Raw genomic sequence first — 20,256 nt, 5'->3', positions numbered from 1 at the left:
ATGGTCTCTGTGGCGACCCCGCGCCCTGCATTTACCTCAGCTATTCCAAACCTCTTTACAAGTGCACACAGTTATTATGTGTAATATTTACTCCCTTTGATATTCTTACTGGTCATTGTGATGAGAATGCACCCCCCAAACAACTTTTTTTCTACAAGGACTTATTCGGTTAATATCCTTTTGGGAAGGCTAAAAAAAAAAAAAAGAACTACATTTTAAATTCTTACCACCTACAAAACCTTCTTTACTACAACTAAAAACATATCAGAACACATTTATGTTTATCCAAGTTTGCTTATGTAAAACAAGTCCTGCCATTTGCAACATTTTTGAAGTTACATTCCAGTGAATACAGTAAGAACATTTTGAAGCAAAAAGTTAAACAGACAAATAGCTTCAATATATAAAAAAAAAAAAAAATCTGCTGGTTATGTTAAAACAACAGTTACAGCACATTAGGTTTTGTACAAAAATAAAGATACTAAAATACAAAGTGGGCCTTTTTTATTTACGTTTCAGTGTTGAAGTTTCAAAGCCAGTTGTGTTGCCTCATGAAACACAGTGAAAGTTGGCGAAAAATTAACAGGTTCCAACTGAAACCAATACTGAGCAAACAGCACCATCTGTGGGACAATCTAAAAACTCAAAAACAAGACAGAGATAAATAGCTTGCTGAGACTAAAAGCTGGGTGCTTCCTGATAAAATACATTTTACATCAACAAAATAAACAAAGCAAAACAAAAATGCCTGGCATTTAACTTTATTTGCAATGTTACTCAGTGCTAGTTATATTTTTCAAGTGTTTTAAATGTTCCCTAAATTATATCATTGAAGTTGCCACAAATATGTGAAAAACAATAGCATGCCATCTGTTTAAGAAAATAAAATTAGGATCTGTATATTTGATAGCGTAGTAAGGGGGCTGCCAGCAATGGGTGCTAGACGACGCTCTGGCTGCTTGTTGGGATGGGCGGCTGGGCGGGTGGGAGGATGTGCCCCCCCTTCCTAGACAGGAGGCTGATCTCCTCTCTCAGAGCTTGTATCTCTTGGGCCTGCAGCTCCACCAGCTGGATCAGCCGCTGCCTGTCCTTTATCTCCTCCTGCCGCTTCTCCTGGAACACCGCGGCCTGAAAATCAGCAGCAATTTCAGGTTAAAATACTGGACGTTTTATTTATTTATGTATTTGGTTATTTAGGAGAGTACCAATTAATGCTGTGATATTTTCTTTTTACATATTAAATATATAACTCTCAGTACTAGTATGTTTTAATTGAAATGTATGTAATTTTTTATTGTACTGTGTAACTTGTCCCCACGCAGAAATGACGGTCATATTCACTAGGGGTAAATGCTTGCGAATATGGCCCTTAATCTCAGTGAGTAAACTTCACAGTTATCATTTTATATACCAAAAGGTAGCTGCGATTATTTCTAATCTCTTCTAACGTTTTATGGCTCTTCACTCTTGTTTTGCTTTCATTTTCATTTTCCACAAATAATTCATTTAGTTTCTAATTTTCCATGTAAATCTTGCAAAAAGCGCAGGCTACGAAAGCGTACCATTTTTTTTTGACGTGTGTCCAGGTTGGTTTCAAGCTCCTTCTTCTGATTCAGCAGCTCATTCATCTTCACTAGGTTCTGGGTGTGCAAGCGAGTGACCTCTTTCAGGCGATCCTTAACCTCCCATATCTTATCCTGGATTTTTATGAGAACAAATTATAAATAAAAAACATTTTCAGTTCAGATATGTTTATTTTAGTACTCAATCATCTCATTGTTTTGCACAACCACCCGCAATAACTGTTTTCTAAATTCCATTAGAAAATGATTCAGTGTTATCAGCCAATCAGCTTCCAGATATAGCAGGCATTAATACACAGTAGATGCCCGCTGGAATGCCACTGCATCACCTGTGAATCAAATTTAAAATCAATCCGCGCAAGCACTGGCTTTTTCATTTTGACTTGCTGTATTTTTAAGCATAGTTTTAAGTGTAGTGGACAAAAAATACTAAACACGGATACAATTGGTCCAAATTTATTTTATTATCCACCAAAACCAGCCAATCAATACTTTGCATCGACACAAGCAACCAATCCTGTACCTGCAACTGCCGAGTCAGCCAAACACAGCCTGCCGGCTCAACTAGAGCTCGGACGGCATCTTTCAATAGCAACAAACGGACACACGGACAGTTCAGTAATATTGCTCCATTCAGATATCTGGTACCGTTCAGATAAACTATAAGTAGCGCTGACAAGTAAAAAAGTTATTTGTTTAATGAAGGTTTTTTTTTTTTCCTCTAATTATGTGTGTGATCTTTTTATGAACATTTTTGGGACTGTTTTCCTAAAATTTCTCAGCGGAAGGGTTCCCGACTAATCATTACAAGTTCAAGGTAAATGTAAGCTTTAAAGTTTTTTTGTTTTTTTTTACAAAAAAATAATGAGAATTTTGTTTTCTAATAGTGATAGTACCCTTTCGATGAAGGCTCAACCGTGTGTCAGTTGATCTTGACCTTCGTTAACACCTTCGCCGTTGACTCAACTACCATGTGGCAGAGCCTTCACCGACGGGCACTATCGCTTAAATAGAGTCATCGGATGTTCAACCACTGACATAAAAGTGTTTAATCTAAACTAGAAATTCCCTTTTACTGAAATGGAATCTTTTGTCATTAAAAGCATTTACCTCCCACAGTTTTAAGTCTCTGGAGAACTCTTCTTCGTTGATTCTGGCCTTCACTTTCAACTCCTCCAAGTTCTTGTTCATTGAGACAGTCTTTAGGGCCTCCAAGTCCACCACTTTGCCAAACTTTGTTAGCATCAGCTGCATGCACTTCCCTTCCAGCACTACAGTGTCATAGGTACAAAACAAAAAAAGAATCGATATCGGTCTCCACAACAGAGACTGCTCAATGCCTTTTTTAAATGCAATCAAAAGGGGCATAAATGTAAATGAGCACCTGACATTATGTGATGATCATAAGTCAACAGCTAAAGATGTGTGATAATACAGCGAACATCACCATACAAGTACAATCTACTTTGTGTACACGATGGATCTCATCATTTCCATATTAACATCTCTCTATTGTACTTATTGCAGTCCAATAAAGGGTTCCATTTGCCCTGTCAAGAACACTTTCATAAATATCAAGGATTCTTTTAGTTATTAACTTTGAGTTAAAGGATCATGTTATATACATGTATTTTTTTGCTGATTTAATATCCTTTTTTTAGCAAGCATGGTAAATAATAATATACACAGAAACAACAGAGAATGACAGAGGACATACATGACTGGATAACAGTTAATAAATGTCAGTAAAAGGTATATATCACTTAAACAGCATTGTGATTAGGGCCGAATGCATGTTAAAACATAGTGAGAAGTGCTGACTCTGGATCTTAGCCTCCATGTCCCTTCTGTCTCGGATGAGCTGGACGTGTTGCTGCCTGGCCAGTTTGTAGAGGTGCCTCTGCTCTGACTTCTCAAGCTGCAGCTCCTGGATCCTCTGCTGCAGGGATACCAGTGCCTGATTTGTGAAGACCAGTGCTGAGGACAGATCTCCAGGGACCGTACCGTTGGACACAAACTCGATCTGTAACGCCAACCCAACAGACAATAAAACTGTAAGTAGCACCCAGCCAGTGCTAATTATACCATGGTCGTTCTTGTTGACATCCATTCCTAATTAAACAAGTACTACTGTATATGCAGTAATACTGTGCTAAAAGAAACTTATAGTACAAATATTTGACAAAGAGTTAAAATGGGTAAGACTGCTCTCATGTAGGAATTTCAAAACCGACAAATCCTGACCAGAACTTTTAACAGCATACCTGATGCAGTCTCAGTGGCACAACCACGTTCAGCTCATTCAGTCTCTGTTGTTTCTCTCTTTGAAATAACTCAAGATCGCCCTCTGCTGTTTTCAGACTTGATTGAACAATTTTCACCTGGCAAAATATTAACACCAGGGATGTTGAATAATGAAATCAGCTCTTTTAAATCAGTTTAATACCTTTAGAATGTTTCAGTGTTATTCTGCATACCTTTTTGGCCAATGAATCATTCTCCTTCCTAAGGTTATCCGCTATTTTCTTCTCTTCAACTAAAACCTCTTCAATGTCCAGACGTTTCTCTCGAAGTTGGATGGTGTTTTCAAAAAGGGCTGGATCACAGTCTACAAGTATAGGAAATGGTTTTGTATACAAACAGTCTAGGTTATAATCTGTATGTGGAACACTAAAATGCAATTATAACTATACATTTTCAATCGTACTGTATATTAATCTTCATGTTACTGAATTGTGTTAGTTTCTTTGGGAATGCACCAGTATTACTGAAATTCAAGTAGAGCTGCGGCAGCTTGGCTGCACTTCAGAGTTGGTGTAGGAGCGCAGCATTGAGCTTACTTACGCGGTGGACAGACACTGTCATCGAGTGCACCACTTTCTGATCCTGAGTCATCTTCATCGCTGTCCCATGCTGACTCTTCATCTGATTCTTCACCACTTTCCTCCTCTTCCTCTGTGGGAAAAGAGACAACTATACATAACTGGGATCAAAAAAGTCAATGAAGGTTTGCATACTTCTTTAGAAAATATAGATTTTACTAACTTGATTGGCCCAAACTATTTTGAATTGTATATGGATTTGGCTAGGCACTACTATTATTTTTAAACTATACAACTGTGTAAAAAACCGCAATATATTCAACAACATACTGTTCTCTGAAAGACTGTGGGCCCTCCTTTCTGGTGATGAATCTTCTGATTCACATCACTGCTTTAGACAGCAGAGACACTTAATGTGGCTGAGATTAAAAACTCATTGGCTGCTGTGTATAATAACTAAATCTTCATAAGATCCATAATTATGCACAATTTTCTGCATGTATGTAAGACAGTGTATATGGTGCTCCTATAGTAAAATGAACAGCTCTTGTACATTACTTTGGCTAAAACACCAGAAATTGTATTTTTATATATTATATATATATATATATATATATATATATATATATATATATATATATATATACACACACACATACATATAAACCACCCACACTCATATACTCCTAACATTTGCAAACAGGATGTGTGCCATTATCTGTCAATTACAGTATATGGCAGAGAGAGAAGGGGCCACACCTTCATCTCCCTTTTTCTCCTTCTTCTTCACTCGCTTGATTTTCTTCTTGAAGACCTTAGTGAGAAAGTCTGCAAACTTGTTGTTTTCTCCGAGGGAGACGAGGAAAGTACTGTGCAAGGTTTTCTCTCGTTCCTGCAGTTTGGCAATGTCTCGCTTCTTAGCCTCCAACTGCTGCAGACATTCCTCTGCCTTGTCCTGAACCGTTAAAAAAAAAACAAAAACAAAACAAAACAAAACAAACAGCAAATATTAAACGTGAGTTTATGGTTAAGCCAGTAATTTAAAAGTATATAGAAGTACTACCTTCCTAAAAAAGAAAATAATGCTCTTCATTCCTATAAACCACAGAACACAAGGCCTAGGTATTAATGTCTTTCTGTGATATCATTGTTTTACAAGTCAATCCCGTCTCATTTTGAGTGTCTGACCTGAATCTCCAGCTGCTCCTCGATGCGGCTGTTGACCTTCTCTAACAGAGAGTTCTCTCTCTTCTCAAACTCCTTCAGCAGCAGCAGCTCCTCAAAGAGCGTGACATGTCGCAGGTCTGCCATTTTAACGGCGATATCTGCCTTCAGCTTGTGGTGGCGCAATAGCCGCAGCTCTGCATCAAAGTTCTTGATGAGATCCTTAATCTGACATGAGAAGGAACAAAACATAAGGAACCACTATCACTACCACAGCACCCTACCTCTAAACTCTGTTGAATGGATTTACTTGTGTCCTAGAACACAAATACTATGCTCCAACAAGTACTGGGGCACATAAATAAATGCAGAAAGACAGTGGTAGGACATGTCTTGCCTTTTTCTCCCCATTCGTTGCCTTGCCTATTAAATAACTGCATTTCTAAACAGATCCTCAAATATCCTTCTATGTGATTTCAGCTCCAGTGAAGACTGGTTTCCTATCAAACCTTTGTAGGACAGTTTCAATGAAGTCTCTATGAATTCTGCTTAATAATGCATGTTTTTGAAGGACATAATGTTTACCTCCAGTAATCAAAGCACAAGAACATCAGCTTTTTGGAGCAGGACTACTAAAGATGGTTTGCGAAGACTAGCACCAGTTTTGACAAACTGAACCCAGCATACATTGGTGACATTAAACTGTACTGTATTTCTAAATGTGTTTATTATCCTAATGCAATAATGAATTCCCATATTAGACACTAAAAGCAACAGCAGTCTGTCATATTTCACAACATTTTCAGGGCATGGATATACAGTAACATGAGTTTGCATGAATTTCTTTACTGTCATTTCTTACCCTTTTCAGCAGACTGTCTTGAAGGTAGAGGTTTTTAATCTCCTCTGCCTGCATCACTTCCAGCTCTAGTTCTGAAAGTGACGTCTCTTGCTGGCAAGCTTGGCTGGTATCAGAACAGGCTGTGTCTGCCCTTTCAGAGTATTTACTGGGGGATATCATGTCCCGTTCTTCCCCCGGTTCTTCCAATCCCCTGCTGAATCCTCCAAACCCCTGCTCTCCCTTATTGGCCTGTTTTGCTTTGGTGGAAAGCTCTTGCTTATACCTGAGCAGTGTCTCTGTGGTGTATTGCCTCTTCTTCTCTGGCGTTTCCTCTGGAAGAAGTCTGGGCACTTGTGGAACAGGCAGACGTTTAGAAGGGTCTAACTTGGCCTGCACTACCTTTAGCTCATTCACATGGCTACGGATCTTCTCGATTGATTCAATTTTAAAATTTCGAAGGCCAAGGATTTTTCTGTTCATCTCAGATTTTAGCTCATGTGTCTAAACAGAAACGGATTGAATAGAGATATCTAAGAGATTATTGTTACTTCATCCCCAAATGTAAATTTCTTCTTAAGTCTACAAGTAGGTTTCCATTATGACAACTCAACGATCCAATTAGATGCATTAATAATAATAATAATAATAATAATAATAATAATAATAATAATAATAATAGTAATAAATATTGCGGGTTAGAGAGTAAGCTGTATATTTAATAGTTTGTTTCCCAAACCTGTTTTTCCAAGATTACAAGCTGTACTCTCTTTTTCTCAGTGTTGATACGCTGATGCTCGGGCACAGTGAAGTCCTTTGCTGTCTTTAGTTTGAAATCCCCCATGTGTTCACGGGCCTCTTTAATAGCCATCACATCCATCGGGTCCTCATAGTTCTCATCTGGCTTCCTGGCATATCTGCAAATTCATTGTTGTGTTTACACACATTAGGTGGCATCATCACTAATCATTTTTAAGTGCAGTCTTATATATACTGATCAGCAAAGTAACATAACTGGTATAGGATACATTTTGGCCATGTTATTTTAGTAAAAACTTTAAATAAAAATCTTGATTACAGAAAGACTTAGGTAAATGAGATTCTAGGACACCCGCTGTGTAATAAAAGTACTCACAGCTGCTCCCACTCTCTCTTCCTCTTCTCCACCTTAGCCTTAGCTTTCTCTGCTTTCTCAAAGTTTATTTTTAGTTTCTCAGCCTGTCGATTTCCAAGTTTGGTTTGCACACCTGGTTTCTGAAGCAAGCCCTCCTTCTTCAGTCCATCTCCCTGGTCCACATCATCTGAAAAAGAAGCACATGGCTAGAGATATATCTTGTATTCATAACAAGATTTTTCAGTTGAAAGGCTATAGTTTTCATTGTGGGTTTTCAACACGTACAGTTTTTTAGAGGTAAATTGTTTTCTCTACAGGCACTGTGGATTTTGTTAAGAGGGACACCATTGATTGGTAAACATATAAATGTGTAGTTAAAGACGTTGTTTTGAGAAATATTTTTACAGAACGATAATGCTTTTGAAATTGGAAAAACACTCCATGTCGGAATCATGGATAGCTCAGCAGGGTTCATATGTTTTCTGTAGAAAAGACACAGGATCTAATTATAATGAAAGGCTGTTATATGTCTAAAGAGATATAGTATAACATAAATATAATTTGCTGTATTATAATAAATCAGTAAAATAAACTGTTGATGTAATTTAGCTGCTTTTTCTTTGTTATTATAACAAAATGTTCAGATGCATAGATTATTGACGATTATCACCCACAACATCCTTAAGTACGGTATATACTTGCCTACTGCATCTTTGCTCGCGTCTTTCCAGAACTCTCCTGCTTTGCTCTTCCTGCGATCATTCCCTTCCGGCCCTTTCTTCCCGATCCTTTGCTGCAGCGTGTGGTATTTCTTCGACAGAGCCAGGAGGCGGTAAGTAGATACTTTGTGTTCACTTTCAAAAGCACTCACCATAACAGTGTCACACTCCAAAGAGTCCCAGAACCTGCAAAAAGCACACATGCATGTTTTACATATTGAAAGAAATACCTGTAGTACTTTTTCCTTAATTACCTATAATTATTTTTTATTGTCATGCCGAATTTTTAGAGTGCTCATTTTAAAAAAATGGGTATTCTATGTACTGATCTTGTCTGTCTTCAGTCCATCAGTCATGGTAAGCATGATAATTGCCTTACCCCTTCCTCTAGCTGAAACAAGGCTAGTTCTGTCAGATGTTAAACAAGTATTAAAATAAGTTTTAGACAGAATGTATTAAGTATTTAAAATGTATTGTTGTCTGGTCCATTGAAAAATAGGTACATCCATGAAATGAAAAGTGTAGCAAGTCAAAGCCTACCTATTAATAAATTACACAAAACACTTGCTGTCTACATTGTACCATGTCAATTGTATTGCTAGCAATGCAGAATGAAGCAATGATGTACAAGAAAAGTGGCAGTTATTGCACATAGACTATTCTATTATGTATGATTGTCTGTCTTTATCAGAAAAAAAAATTGTTTAAAATGTTATTGAAAGTGGCATCCTGGTATACATTAGACTATGATTCTACATGTTTTACCTTGCCTGTAGTTTCGCTAGCCCAATTCTGCACTTCTCTTGTTCCCATGCTAGCTCTTTGCGTACCAGGCGGATTCTCTGAGCTGTCTGCCTTTCTGTCTCCTCTCGAATCCTGGGGTCCAACTCAAACTCCTACATATCACAGGATGAAAATGAAGCCGAATGTGTATCACACAAATAAAGACACATCCACGGATCCATGTACACAAAAAAACACATGATAACATATGGCAATATCGTACTCAGCTACACATTTATGCACTGAATCCATTTTAAATGAACTGCTACCTGATTAGTTGTGATATTCCACAGACTTCAACTGGATCTGAGGAATCACTGAATTGTTCTGGATTGATTTTCTTTAAAAAAAAAACTATGCCAGACATACTTGTATAATTCAGATTTTGTTGCTTTTTCAGAAGTCTAATGTGTAACTGTAATCTAAAAAAAGAGAAAACGTACAGCTCTGTCAAGCCGCACATGTTCAGGAAGCTTTTTGTTCTTCAGCAGCAGCTGTTTAAAATCATTCTGCAGCTCGATAAGCTTCTTTCGTTTGCTGGCTTTCTTCTCCTCTGCCTCTTTCAGCATCTTGTCCATTTCAGTTTTCTGCTTGGCTGTCTCAATGCTAAACAGAAAAGAAATAGGGCAAACTTTTTTATTTATTTAAAAATAAATTATATATATACATATTACATATATTGGCTCTCGGAAGTTGGCTCTTATATATAAAGGCTCTACATACCTGTATGCATTGGGATCCACAATATCATCTGCAGCCTTCTCCTTCTCAAGATTAATCTGTGATAGATAATAATCAAAAACATTAGAAGTAACAATATCCAGAGTTCTGATATATGAGTTTATATTATAAATAATTGCAGAAAAGCTACAAAAATTGTAACCGATGCAATTTTTTTTTTTAATGTGCCACCATCCTTTGCATCAAAAATGCTTTGTAAGGTAACATTTAAGAATCCAAACTATTTAAAATATTTATTTTATGTATATATTACTATTTAATTCATTGTTATATTTATTTTTCTGTCCTAGTTATAGTCCCCCTTTGTGCTCACCCTTGGAGAAGGAACCTTTGCCCTTCTGTTCTCTATGGCTTTACTGATGTCCTCCTGCGGAAGGAGGCTGAAAACAAAGATGTTGCCGTCCTCTCCAGAGGTCAAAACAAACTGGTCATCGTAGCTGCTGCGGATGTTCTGGATGTGTCCGTACTGGTTGTCGTGGACACTCAGTACCCAGAAACCCTGCATGGAGCTTAGATTTGGGTCGTTTGTTTGCACGGTGTAGACCCTCACTTTACCACTCTGCATGCCACACAACAGCAGCTGCCCATTGAAGCTGCAAAAAAGACAGACAGTCACATGGGAATTAGACAGTGACATTTTTTTCTGTGCCCCTGGGAGGCATATTCTTGAAGAGTATAGTGCAGGCGCTAGTGCACACTTAAATATAAAACGTTTCAGAGTTTTACATATTAATATTGAGAGAACCAACTGTTCTATTGTGAGAAAAAGTAATGTATTTTAGTCTTGGGCTGTTTGGAGGCTGTCTGTCTGATTGTCTGTATGTCATGCTTATATTTTTCCACATATAAAATCGACAAAACCATTTATCCAAATGTGTTGAAAATGTCCATACAGAACATGGTGATCTACTTTTTCATATTAATAATAACCTTGCTGGAGACAAAAGTCACTGACATTTATTTTAACTGCCATTTTAAGCGCAGTGTTACCTGAAGGTATTTTGCTTCATAGCTAACAATTATAAAAAGCATGCTTGAATACAAAATCACAGAGGTAAATCTTAAATGTTTTGAGAGTCGCTTTAAAAAAGTGAAATATTGTGAATGAATACAATACACCCACCTGAAGCGCATGCTTCTGATGGCATCATTTTCTGAATCCTGAATTGGTATGAAACCGAAAGGTTGGTCCTGTCTTTTAGAAGGGTCAATTTCAGGGTCTTGCTGCTCAGAGAAGCTGCAGTGATACAAGAAGCCGGAATCATAGTCCCCCTACATGGAGAAAGAAAAGAGTGAAATCGTCAACGGCACTAGTGTTGTGAAAATGTGGGTTAGGTTTAAAGGAGAAGCTTCATAAAGATGTACAGTAATAGTACTCAAGAAGTACTAAACAGCAGTACTTCTAAATAGTACTATTGTATTTACAACATTCTGTGTCTCTAGATACAGCTCGTCTCTAGCGCTTTGTTTTGGGATCTGGCATTTTACTTCATTGTCTTTACATCCCTCAAAAACAAACTTTATTTAGAGTACAACGATCATAAAAGCGCTGTTATAAGGCAAACAAGAGGCATCCGGCACAATTTTGGGACATATTCAGTGCCGGTAACTACTGTATGAGAAAATCAGCAGGAATACAAAAAAGCCAAGTTATTTATAACTTCATCTTTAAATAACGTGAAGATCTGGGATGATTTTGTTACTAAGTAAATGTACACAAGTCCAGCAGCTATGAAATGGATTGGTGCTGTACCAAAGAGAGCCAGAATTCCCCTGGACCGGAGTAAAAGCCACAGTAAATGGGGCTGGGCTTCTCGGGGATGTAGAGAACCGGCAGCTCTTCTTCCTCAACCTCAGGCTCTTCTTGCAGTTCCTCCTCTGTGATCTCCAGGCCCAGGTCCCTCTTCCTCTTCAGCATGGCCTCCTTTTCCTTCAGCATCTGCGCCTTCACCTTCTGCCGCCGCTCAATCTCTGCATTTCTCTGCAGAACAGAGAAGCATATACATGTTTTTAAATATAAAACGTTACCATTTAGTTGTGCAACATGCTCTATGTTGGCAATGTAGGTTCTGCTAACAAACAAGCCTAAACATAAACAAAATAAAAATGACAAGCTTATGAGAACATACCCTGGGTGGTTCAAGCTAATTTATAACATTGTGTGACAGCAAAAGCCTATAAACACATAACCAAATGGCAGACATTTAGTGGAAGTGTTGATTGCTGATAGTTACCTTGATCTTAGATTTGATGCTGCAAAAGTGGAAGTGTCGACAGTAGATGTTTTGGATCTCAAATGTGACGTCTGTGATCTGCTTCTCAGGATCAGGAGCCTGGACCTCCACAACATGTCCATTTAAGCAGAGAATCAATAAGGTGTTCTTCTCCTAAACCCAGTAAAGCATATCGGCTCAGTTAGTAAAACCAACTTGTATAAATAACTTCTAGCAAATAAATACATAAACTTAGTTCCTACATCACAAAAGCTGTCATCTGCTGATCACATACACAAAATCATTCATGCATCGCCAGTTTACCCCTCACCACTGCTGCGCTCTCTGACTTTGGAACTGAAATGTTACCTCTCCTTAGCTTTCAAAATGAATAAAAGCAGGACTATGTTAACAAGATGGGTACATTTCAATTGGGATACCCAGCCCAAGATGCAAGGAAAAGAAGAACAAAAGAACAATTTAAATTCTAATTGAAATAAAAAGTAAATATTAGAAAAGGACGTACATAAGAAGCTGGAGACCACTCCAGTGCCTGCACCGGTCCAGGTACCCTGACAAACCCTATGGGTTCATAATTGTCTCCAACGGTGAAGAAGAATACAGTATTATCCGTGCTCTGAAAAAAGAACATGCAGGCACATACGTGAGGGCCCTCTTAATCTTGTAATAAGCGTAAGGTTGCAGTGAAATGCATTCTGAAACTTCTATAGCAGGTCAAATAAAAAGAAAGTTTGGTGGTGCAAAATCACGATGTGGAGTGTGACAGTTAAATAGTTAAATTAAATATATAATTTACATTTTGGTAATACTTAACATGCCATGCTAGATACTGTACTTTGTAGAACACTGATTCTATCCATGTAAGTTTAAATGCAGTTGCATTAGAGTCACAGACTTGGACAAAGTGGGTATTAATTAAGGAGCAACAATCTACTTGGCTAAAAACGCTGCCTAATAGTCAAAATAAATGCGTTGTTTAAATGTGCATACACTGCAACAGTACACAGAACAAATAAATAATTATCCAACTGCATTGTCACTCGCCAATGATAGAAGGATGATTGGTCATACATGTCTACCTTTTATGAAATAAAATATTGTGAAAACCAAGAACATATAACCATGAATGTTTGTAAGAATTGCATTTAGGGTTTCATTTCAATTAAACTCTGCATATCTCACCTGAAATGCCTGTTGATGTCAACAAAGATCGGAGCATTGTCTTATTGTAAAACTCTGCACTGGAACCCAGCAGAAACACATCTCCCTTACATCATTACATGGCACAGACATGCTTATCAGCATTTATTTTCATTTACAATGCAATGCAAATCTGTGTGTTTAATGACATTGCAGGCTTAAAACTAGTTTTGCCTGTTGCATAGAAGTAGAATTGACATTCCCACCCCCCCTCAGAAATAATAATGATAATTATAATAAAGACAATAAAGACTACGGGTCTCAAAATGTGACTAGATAATTGACGGGTGCAGTAACAGTGACTTACCCCAGTAGCCATCATCTCCCCATTCCTTTCATAAGCAATGGCAGTGACAGGAGCAGTGTGAGGTTTGAAGGCTTGTTTTAGACGGATTTCGGCATCTCCAATGTTGGTGCGGCCAGCCACTAGAGTCAGGCCTTTAGGACTGTAAATTTCTAAAATACGTACAACTCCATCCTCAAACCCAACAGCAATCAGACCTCCCTTTGGGTTTACCTTAATAAAAAAAATGCATAGAATACAATGCATATCATAAACATATCATTACAAGAAAAACATTAACTATATTGACTCATAAGAATGAGCTGGAACTTACTCAATTTCAAAGGCTCAATTCATAATGCATGCATATGTGCTACAATGTACTGGAGTCCGGAAACAGAAACTGAATTCATGAAGTTATTATCTGCTGATGCTGGTGCAAAATACAAACTGCGCTATCTCTTTTTTTATTTAAATGCTAGTCTCCAAAATGTACTGTGGTTGGCTCATGAAAAAAACTTGTCTTTTCATGGTTGAGCACACTATCTTAAACTCACCACACGTGGCGCCCAAGTAAGTGTTGTTCCTCCTTGTTTGAATCGGATATCTGTCAAGTCCTTTTTAGCAATGAAGTCAGAGATTCTCACTGAACCTAAAAGTACAAAAGCTTATTGTACTTTCACTATATGTTCTTTATAAGCTGGTAAAAGACAGTGAGGGGATTTAACTTAAAATGACTATACAGGCAAAGTGGTGGTATGTTCTATGCATACCAAAATAGTAACATTATAGGTTTAAATGACATTATTAGAAAATTATACGAGGCAGTTAACATGGGTTTCAGTATGCATTATTATAAAAGGTTGTTAATTGGGGATCAGGTGTCAGAATGCATCTTTCTCGTACGGTCCAGAGCAGTGGTAGCCATCAGATGCGTGGTCAGAGAGACGTCCATTCCCTGGATCTTTCCAGAATGAAATGAAAACAGACATTCTGGATCTTGAGTCTAAAAAAAAAAAATTTGAAACTAAAAGTGTCACATGACATTCATGTCAAAAATAACATGCTGTGACATAAAAGTAAAATTAAAGTGTAAGCATAAATCGTATTTTTTATAGCAATCTCATTATTGTTGCAGCCTCCTGCAAATGTATTTCTAGTAGTTTTTGTGTTTTTATCTAAACTGTTTTAAAAGAAGTGTTTGATAACGCTTCAATATGTAAAGAATTGCTATTACAAGTCTCTTGCTTTCAATGCTTTTCCGTAATAAATTGCATAGCAGGATATTTGCTGGGATTTCGTCTAGGGAATTATCCTAAAAGTGACAATTGAAAAATATTTTTGGTTACATGCAGTCCATCTCACTTGTTATTTTCCTGTCAAGAATTCTTCTACAGTATTCATTTGCTTCTAAAAAATAAAAATAAAATAACTTACAATATTTGAAAAGGAAAGATCAAGTTTCCAAATTCCTCCATTAGCATCCTAGAAGAGATCAACAGATGAAGTATTTCATGAACATATATTGTCAGCCAACATATCTACACAGAAGTGTTTGTTAAAATAGGGCAATTGATGATCTAGGCCCAGTATCAATTGGCATCATTTAGTTTTCCATAGATAAATCAAATAATTAAAGGGAAACAGTGTTTAGATCTGCTGCTGTTCTTTTCATCACTAGATCAATAAAAAGATGAATAACCTACTTGAGCAAACCATATGACTGAGTCTGGGTCACACGATTTAACCATCGAGTAGAGGTTAACGTTCTTATCAACCACCATTTCATTCATGGGTTCAATCTCAAAGAGTCCACTGTCATCCACTGAATCGGCAGCATCGATACCCTCAAAGTCCCACACCTGATGAATGTATTTTTTTATTAAAAAATAAAAAGTGACATACATTTTACCAAGTAAAAGGTGCAGACAAAAGCTTCAAGGGTAAATTCCTTACTTACCCTGATGCCCCCATCAGCTCCGATGGTGATCAGCTCTCCTTCGTCCAGGACAAACTGGTGGATGGGGCCACTGTGGCAGGGTTTACCCCCCTTCCTACAGATCTCTACCTTGATCAGCCCTCCATCCCAGAGCAGCATGTTCCCCCACTCTGAGCCTGACACAACCTAGCACGGGTAAAACTGCACTGTTAAAGTTACTCTTTTAACTGTGGTTTCTTTAAATAATTATAACATGGTACTCCCTACTATCTTGTAAAGCATTATTTCATCTATTTATTGAAATACTGTTGGACCATTTAATTTAATGGCCACAAAATGAGGAAACATATTTGTACAATTTCAAAACATTTAAAACATCTAAAAGTTCTAATAACGGTTAGTTAAAATAAATGGGCCACATGTACAGTATAAAGATGTAATATTATGTTTTTATCTTTTAATTGTGTACATTTTTTAGACCTTTCAAGAGTGTCTCCAATTTGAAGTCTATAAAATTTCACGAACTTTCTCCTTTATTTTGCAATATGTTTAGTTTCTTCAAAAACAATTAGAATTTTTAGGTAATCATGTTACATATTGTAGTGAATTGGTTTCTAAAACATGACCCTGGAAAGGATTGAAAAGACCAAGCATGGCAATGTACAAACCTTCCCATCTGGCAGCTCTACATATCCTTCGATGTCCGTCAGTGCTGTTTTACCAAACCGTCCAAGCATACCCTGGAGTTTGAGGCCAGTGAAGGTTCTCGCCATCTTCCAAAATCTACACAGAGGACAGTGTAACAATCAAATACTAATAGCAATACTAAAAGAGCTAACATTGGATCACATTTCAAATAAATTACCTTCACCTCAAGATCATTTAAACACAGTTTTGGACATGTTTGCTACTTCACATACTTGATGTGACCAGCCCCAGATGTAGTGAGCTGCCCTTCATTGTCAGAGGAGAAGGTGACTCGAAAAACATCCTGGGAGAAGGCTTTGGATCTCAGCATGACCTTCTCCTGTTTCCAGTCCCACACTGTCAGCATGAAGTCCGGGCTGCTCCCCACACTGGCCAACAGAGTCCCAGAGCTATTAAAATCCACAAAACTGTACGCTTTCTCTGTTCCACCTAGGCACAAAATATGAAAACAAATATAAAACCTTACTGTTGAACAATAAAAAATAAAACAAAACACAAAAACTTATTCATTGTAACTCTTACTGTAGGTGGTAGGAATTCAAATATATTTTTTGTAATTGTCACTTACTGTTATGGAAAACAAAGGGTCATGAAATCATGGTAAATATATTTTTTTAATATAATATAATATAATTATGTCTCATCTGTTTTGCTGCTTTTTAGATTAACCCACCTCTCAGTATTCTGTAGGGGCGCAGGGAAGGATATTCATAGATGATAATGTTTGGTTTCACACCATTTTCTGCAACTACAAAGTACTTTTTACTGGGGTGTACCTGGAAAGATGTAAGAAAAAAATAAAATAAAAGATTGAACAGACAAGTTCATTGACATTGTTAGAAGGCCTGTTTTAGTCGAGTCTCAGCATTGTTTTACAGAACATGCAAATGGAAGTGATACAGAAGATATAAGCATGTCTATCTCTCTTTTTTTTTTTTTACAATATAAAACACAGAAACCATGTAATAAGATTATACTTTACCATCAGAGTGCCGATTCCTCTGCCACTGCTGCTGCTCCTCAGGTATTTCTGTGACTTAGTCTTTATATCCAGAATAACCACCAGGTTTCCTGCAGCAAACATCAGAGAGCAGTCATCCAGGAGCTGTAGGTTGGCTCTCTTAGTACAGTCATAGCCAAAAGAATGACTAGAATTAAGGCTGTTAAAGAAAACCGAACATTGTCATAAACTAGAATGGCTGTTTCTATCATAGTATGACAGTATGATAGTTCAGACTTCTTTTCACACCCACCACTAGAGATTAAATTGTTATGCTTCTAATAAAAGGATACGTTAGATGAAGCAGGTTTGAAGGTATTTCTGAATCAGGGGACACAAAAGGCTTGGAGCAGATGTCTTCATATTCATAGTAAAAGTCTTCTGGGATTTTTTCCTGTGCCTCTTTGCCCTTTTTATCTTCCTCTTCGTTGTCTTCTCCTGCTTCTTTTCCTGGTTTCTCCTCCTCAGCCTGGTGTGGACCTTCTGCAATAACTGTGTTGTGAATATATTGTTATTTATTCAATCCTCATCAGGACAATTTGTTTTTGACACACAGCTGAGAAAGTAAGAGCCAAATAATTGTATACTTGTACATATCTGAATGTATAAGGCTTTATGCCATGGGAAAAACATTCCATTACTTTAAATGTCCATCTTAAAACTACAAAACTGTAAAATACAGTAACTTAGACAGCTATGTCATTTCATATTCTAATATAACACTGCTTTTAGATTCAGGTAGCTATCCAAAACAAGGCATGTAAATAACATACAGTTCATCTCCCCAAGACCTGACAGGTGTCAATATTGTGACCTACAGTACATCAACAGCAAGTGGAATAGAACCTTCTAATAAATCCAGTGGAGGATAGAAATGAGGCATACCAGCCTCCTGCTGCTGCTGCTGCTGCTGCTGCTGCTGTGTGCTTTCAGACTCTGGGCGGTCTGGATCCTGGGCACTGACGTCAAGTTGCTCTGTTGTCGTTTCACTGTCTCCGGTTGATGCTTCACCATCAGTTTTGATCACGTCTTCTGTTTTGTTGTCTTATAAAAATCACAAGATACTGTAATTAATAATTATTGAAAAACAATTTGGAAGCAGTCATATCGAAGCTTATGTTGTTTTATCATGGTTCCTGGTTCTTGACCTTATATTGTGATTGCTTTTTTGTGGCTCCTCCAGCTTTGTAGTATAGTAAAAACATTGAAAGGCTGCAAGTTATCAGAAAAATAAATCTTAGAATCATTCAGAATGATCATGAAAAGGTAAATTATCCAACATTTTCAATGAAAACCCGAATATTGCAAAGTGTTGAATGATAAAGAAAAATATGTATTCCTGCAGCATGGCAATATTAGCAATTTCACTGCAACTCTTTTGATGTTAACAGTGAAAAGAGAAACGACAGGTATGTGCAATATTAATTTGAAATCTAATCGCCTACATGTACAAATGGATTGGATGGATTCACATTTTTTACATGAAAATATGGAGTCTCAGATCAGGAATTTCAGAAATTCTGTAGCACTATTGGATTTACTATGCACTGTAGTTTGTTTACAGTAATAATTATGTGTAGCACGCACGCAGGGCACAGCGGTTGAGCCAGTTAACTCTCAGGGGAGTTCTGCATTTTGATATTTTAAATATTTTAGAACAAATCTATTTTCTAGATCTGTTTATATTGTAACACCTAGTAAATAATAAATCTTACAATTCTTTGTTATGGCTGTACAGATTCACAATTTAACCGCGATTACGTATTAATGATGTCACTGCCATCCACATAGTGTTTTTTTGTTTTTTTGTTTTTTTTTTTAATACTGTAACAAAAAACAAGAACATAAATTTCTGCACTTAGCCTGTTTATTCACGCTACGTTTCACTCTAAATGTACCTGTTAAAAGACAAAATAAAAAGGTAATCCAGTGATTTGTTTTATTTATTAATTTATTTACTACCGAATGTATTGTGCTGTATAACTGCTCTTATCTGTAATGTGATATATTTTGTAATGTGATATTTTTAACAACTGTAAGTCGCCCTAGATAAGGGCGTCTGCTAAGAAATAAATACTAATAATAATAATAATAATAATAATAATAATAATAATAATAATAATAATAATAATAATAATAACTTGTAAACTATATTATTATTTTTGGCAAAAACAATGTGTAATTTGCACAGCATAATGTGTAGACCTATTTCTTTTTTATATAAGATAATAATTGGAGAAAATAAACTGTAAAATAACTAATAGTTCAAAAATGTAATTTATGTTGTTTTAATTATACAATTATACAATTCAAATTATTATTTTTTACCTTTTTCTTCAGCACTTTCTTTCCCTTGTGGTTCTAAGGAGTCCATCTTCGTTTACTACCGTTGCTAGGTAACAGTTACTCAATTTTCTCAGCAGGGTAAATCATGGGTCCGCGCGGTGGATTATGGTACTTGTAGTTCTTAAAGTGTGACGACGCTTGAGCTGTATAATTACGAAATCCATAGTGCCCCCACCCCATTACAAAAAAGATTATTGATTTGATTTACATGTCTTAGTTATATAGCTGTGCATTTTATATTTTGATGTGTAACTTCCCCATTAATAACATAATGTCTTTATTTATGTGTATGCTTCAGTTTTGCTTTATTTGTCCTGTAATTTAAGTCGTGCATAAATCATTCGCCAAGCAGGTTGTATTTACACATTATTCAATGTGAAACCAACTGAGTTTAGAACTACCAATTTGTCAGTCACCTGGAAAAAATAATGCAAATAAATATTATTTTGTTCCATGCAGATGCACGCCTTAGTTCATGGTTATTTGTACTTCTGTGATTTATTCCACTGTTGGATCCTTTAAAACAGGACTAAACATTGTACTTTACCTTCCAGAGTAATTTTGCGACTGCAAACTAGCATCTGGAAGGAAAGGCAAGCAAGGAAGGAAATAGTAGAACACTTCATGCACCAACTTCCTAGATTTTTTTTATTTTAAACTTATTTATAATTCGTAGTCATGATTACAGTTGCGAATGCTGGTCCAGGATACGCTGTGTTATGAACGAAAAGTGTATTTATAAAAAACAAAAACAAAACAAGCAAAGCCCACGTTATCGTCAT

The 20,256-nt window shown here is 36.8% G+C and overlaps 1 protein-coding gene across 4 annotated transcripts; it reads right to left on the bottom strand.

Annotated features, from left to right (window-relative positions):
- Nucleotides 1–489: 489 nt before the first annotated feature.
- Nucleotides 490–20,085, bottom strand: LOC121302689 (cilia- and flagella-associated protein 44). 4 transcript variants are annotated; one of them, XM_041232762.1, is made up of 34 exons: nt 19,457–20,085; nt 17,975–18,172; nt 17,422–17,620; nt 17,111–17,276; nt 16,802–16,904; nt 16,341–16,557; nt 16,089–16,203; nt 15,442–15,606; nt 15,188–15,343; nt 14,919–14,966; nt 14,388–14,487; nt 14,039–14,133; nt 13,506–13,715; nt 12,504–12,614; nt 11,999–12,151; nt 11,518–11,745; nt 10,888–11,036; nt 10,078–10,357; nt 9,747–9,802; nt 9,467–9,629; nt 9,006–9,136; nt 8,224–8,426; nt 7,543–7,708; nt 7,147–7,324; nt 6,432–6,911; nt 5,594–5,797; nt 5,165–5,360; nt 4,428–4,538; nt 4,061–4,191; nt 3,848–3,964; nt 3,405–3,606; nt 2,694–2,854; nt 1,563–1,697; nt 490–1,128 (listed from the first exon to the last, which is right to left on the bottom strand). In XM_041232762.1, exons 1-34 carry the CDS (start codon nt 19,500–19,502, stop codon nt 940–942), a joined length of 5,562 nt encoding a protein of 1,853 aa, XP_041088696.1. In that variant the 5' UTR covers nt 19,503–20,085; the 3' UTR covers nt 490–939. The 4 variants fall into 4 exon arrangements, with proteins under 4 accessions (XP_041088696.1, XP_041088697.1, XP_041088698.1 ...); XM_041232763.1 differs by having other exon boundaries at nt 18,014–18,172; XM_041232764.1 differs by lacking the exons at nt 490–1,128; nt 1,563–1,697; nt 2,694–2,854; ... (4 more) ...; nt 5,165–5,360; nt 5,594–5,797 and having other exon boundaries at nt 6,501–6,760.
- Nucleotides 20,086–20,256: the final 171 nt, after the last annotated feature.

The sequence above is a fragment of the Polyodon spathula genome, chromosome 30 (assembly GCF_017654505.1).
Source record: "Polyodon spathula isolate WHYD16114869_AA chromosome 30, ASM1765450v1, whole genome shotgun sequence".
Classification (NCBI taxonomy): domain Eukaryota; kingdom Metazoa; phylum Chordata; class Actinopteri; order Acipenseriformes; family Polyodontidae; genus Polyodon; species Polyodon spathula.
Note: the sequence above shows the minus strand (reverse complement) of the source record. Positions and strands in the feature narration are given on the sequence as shown.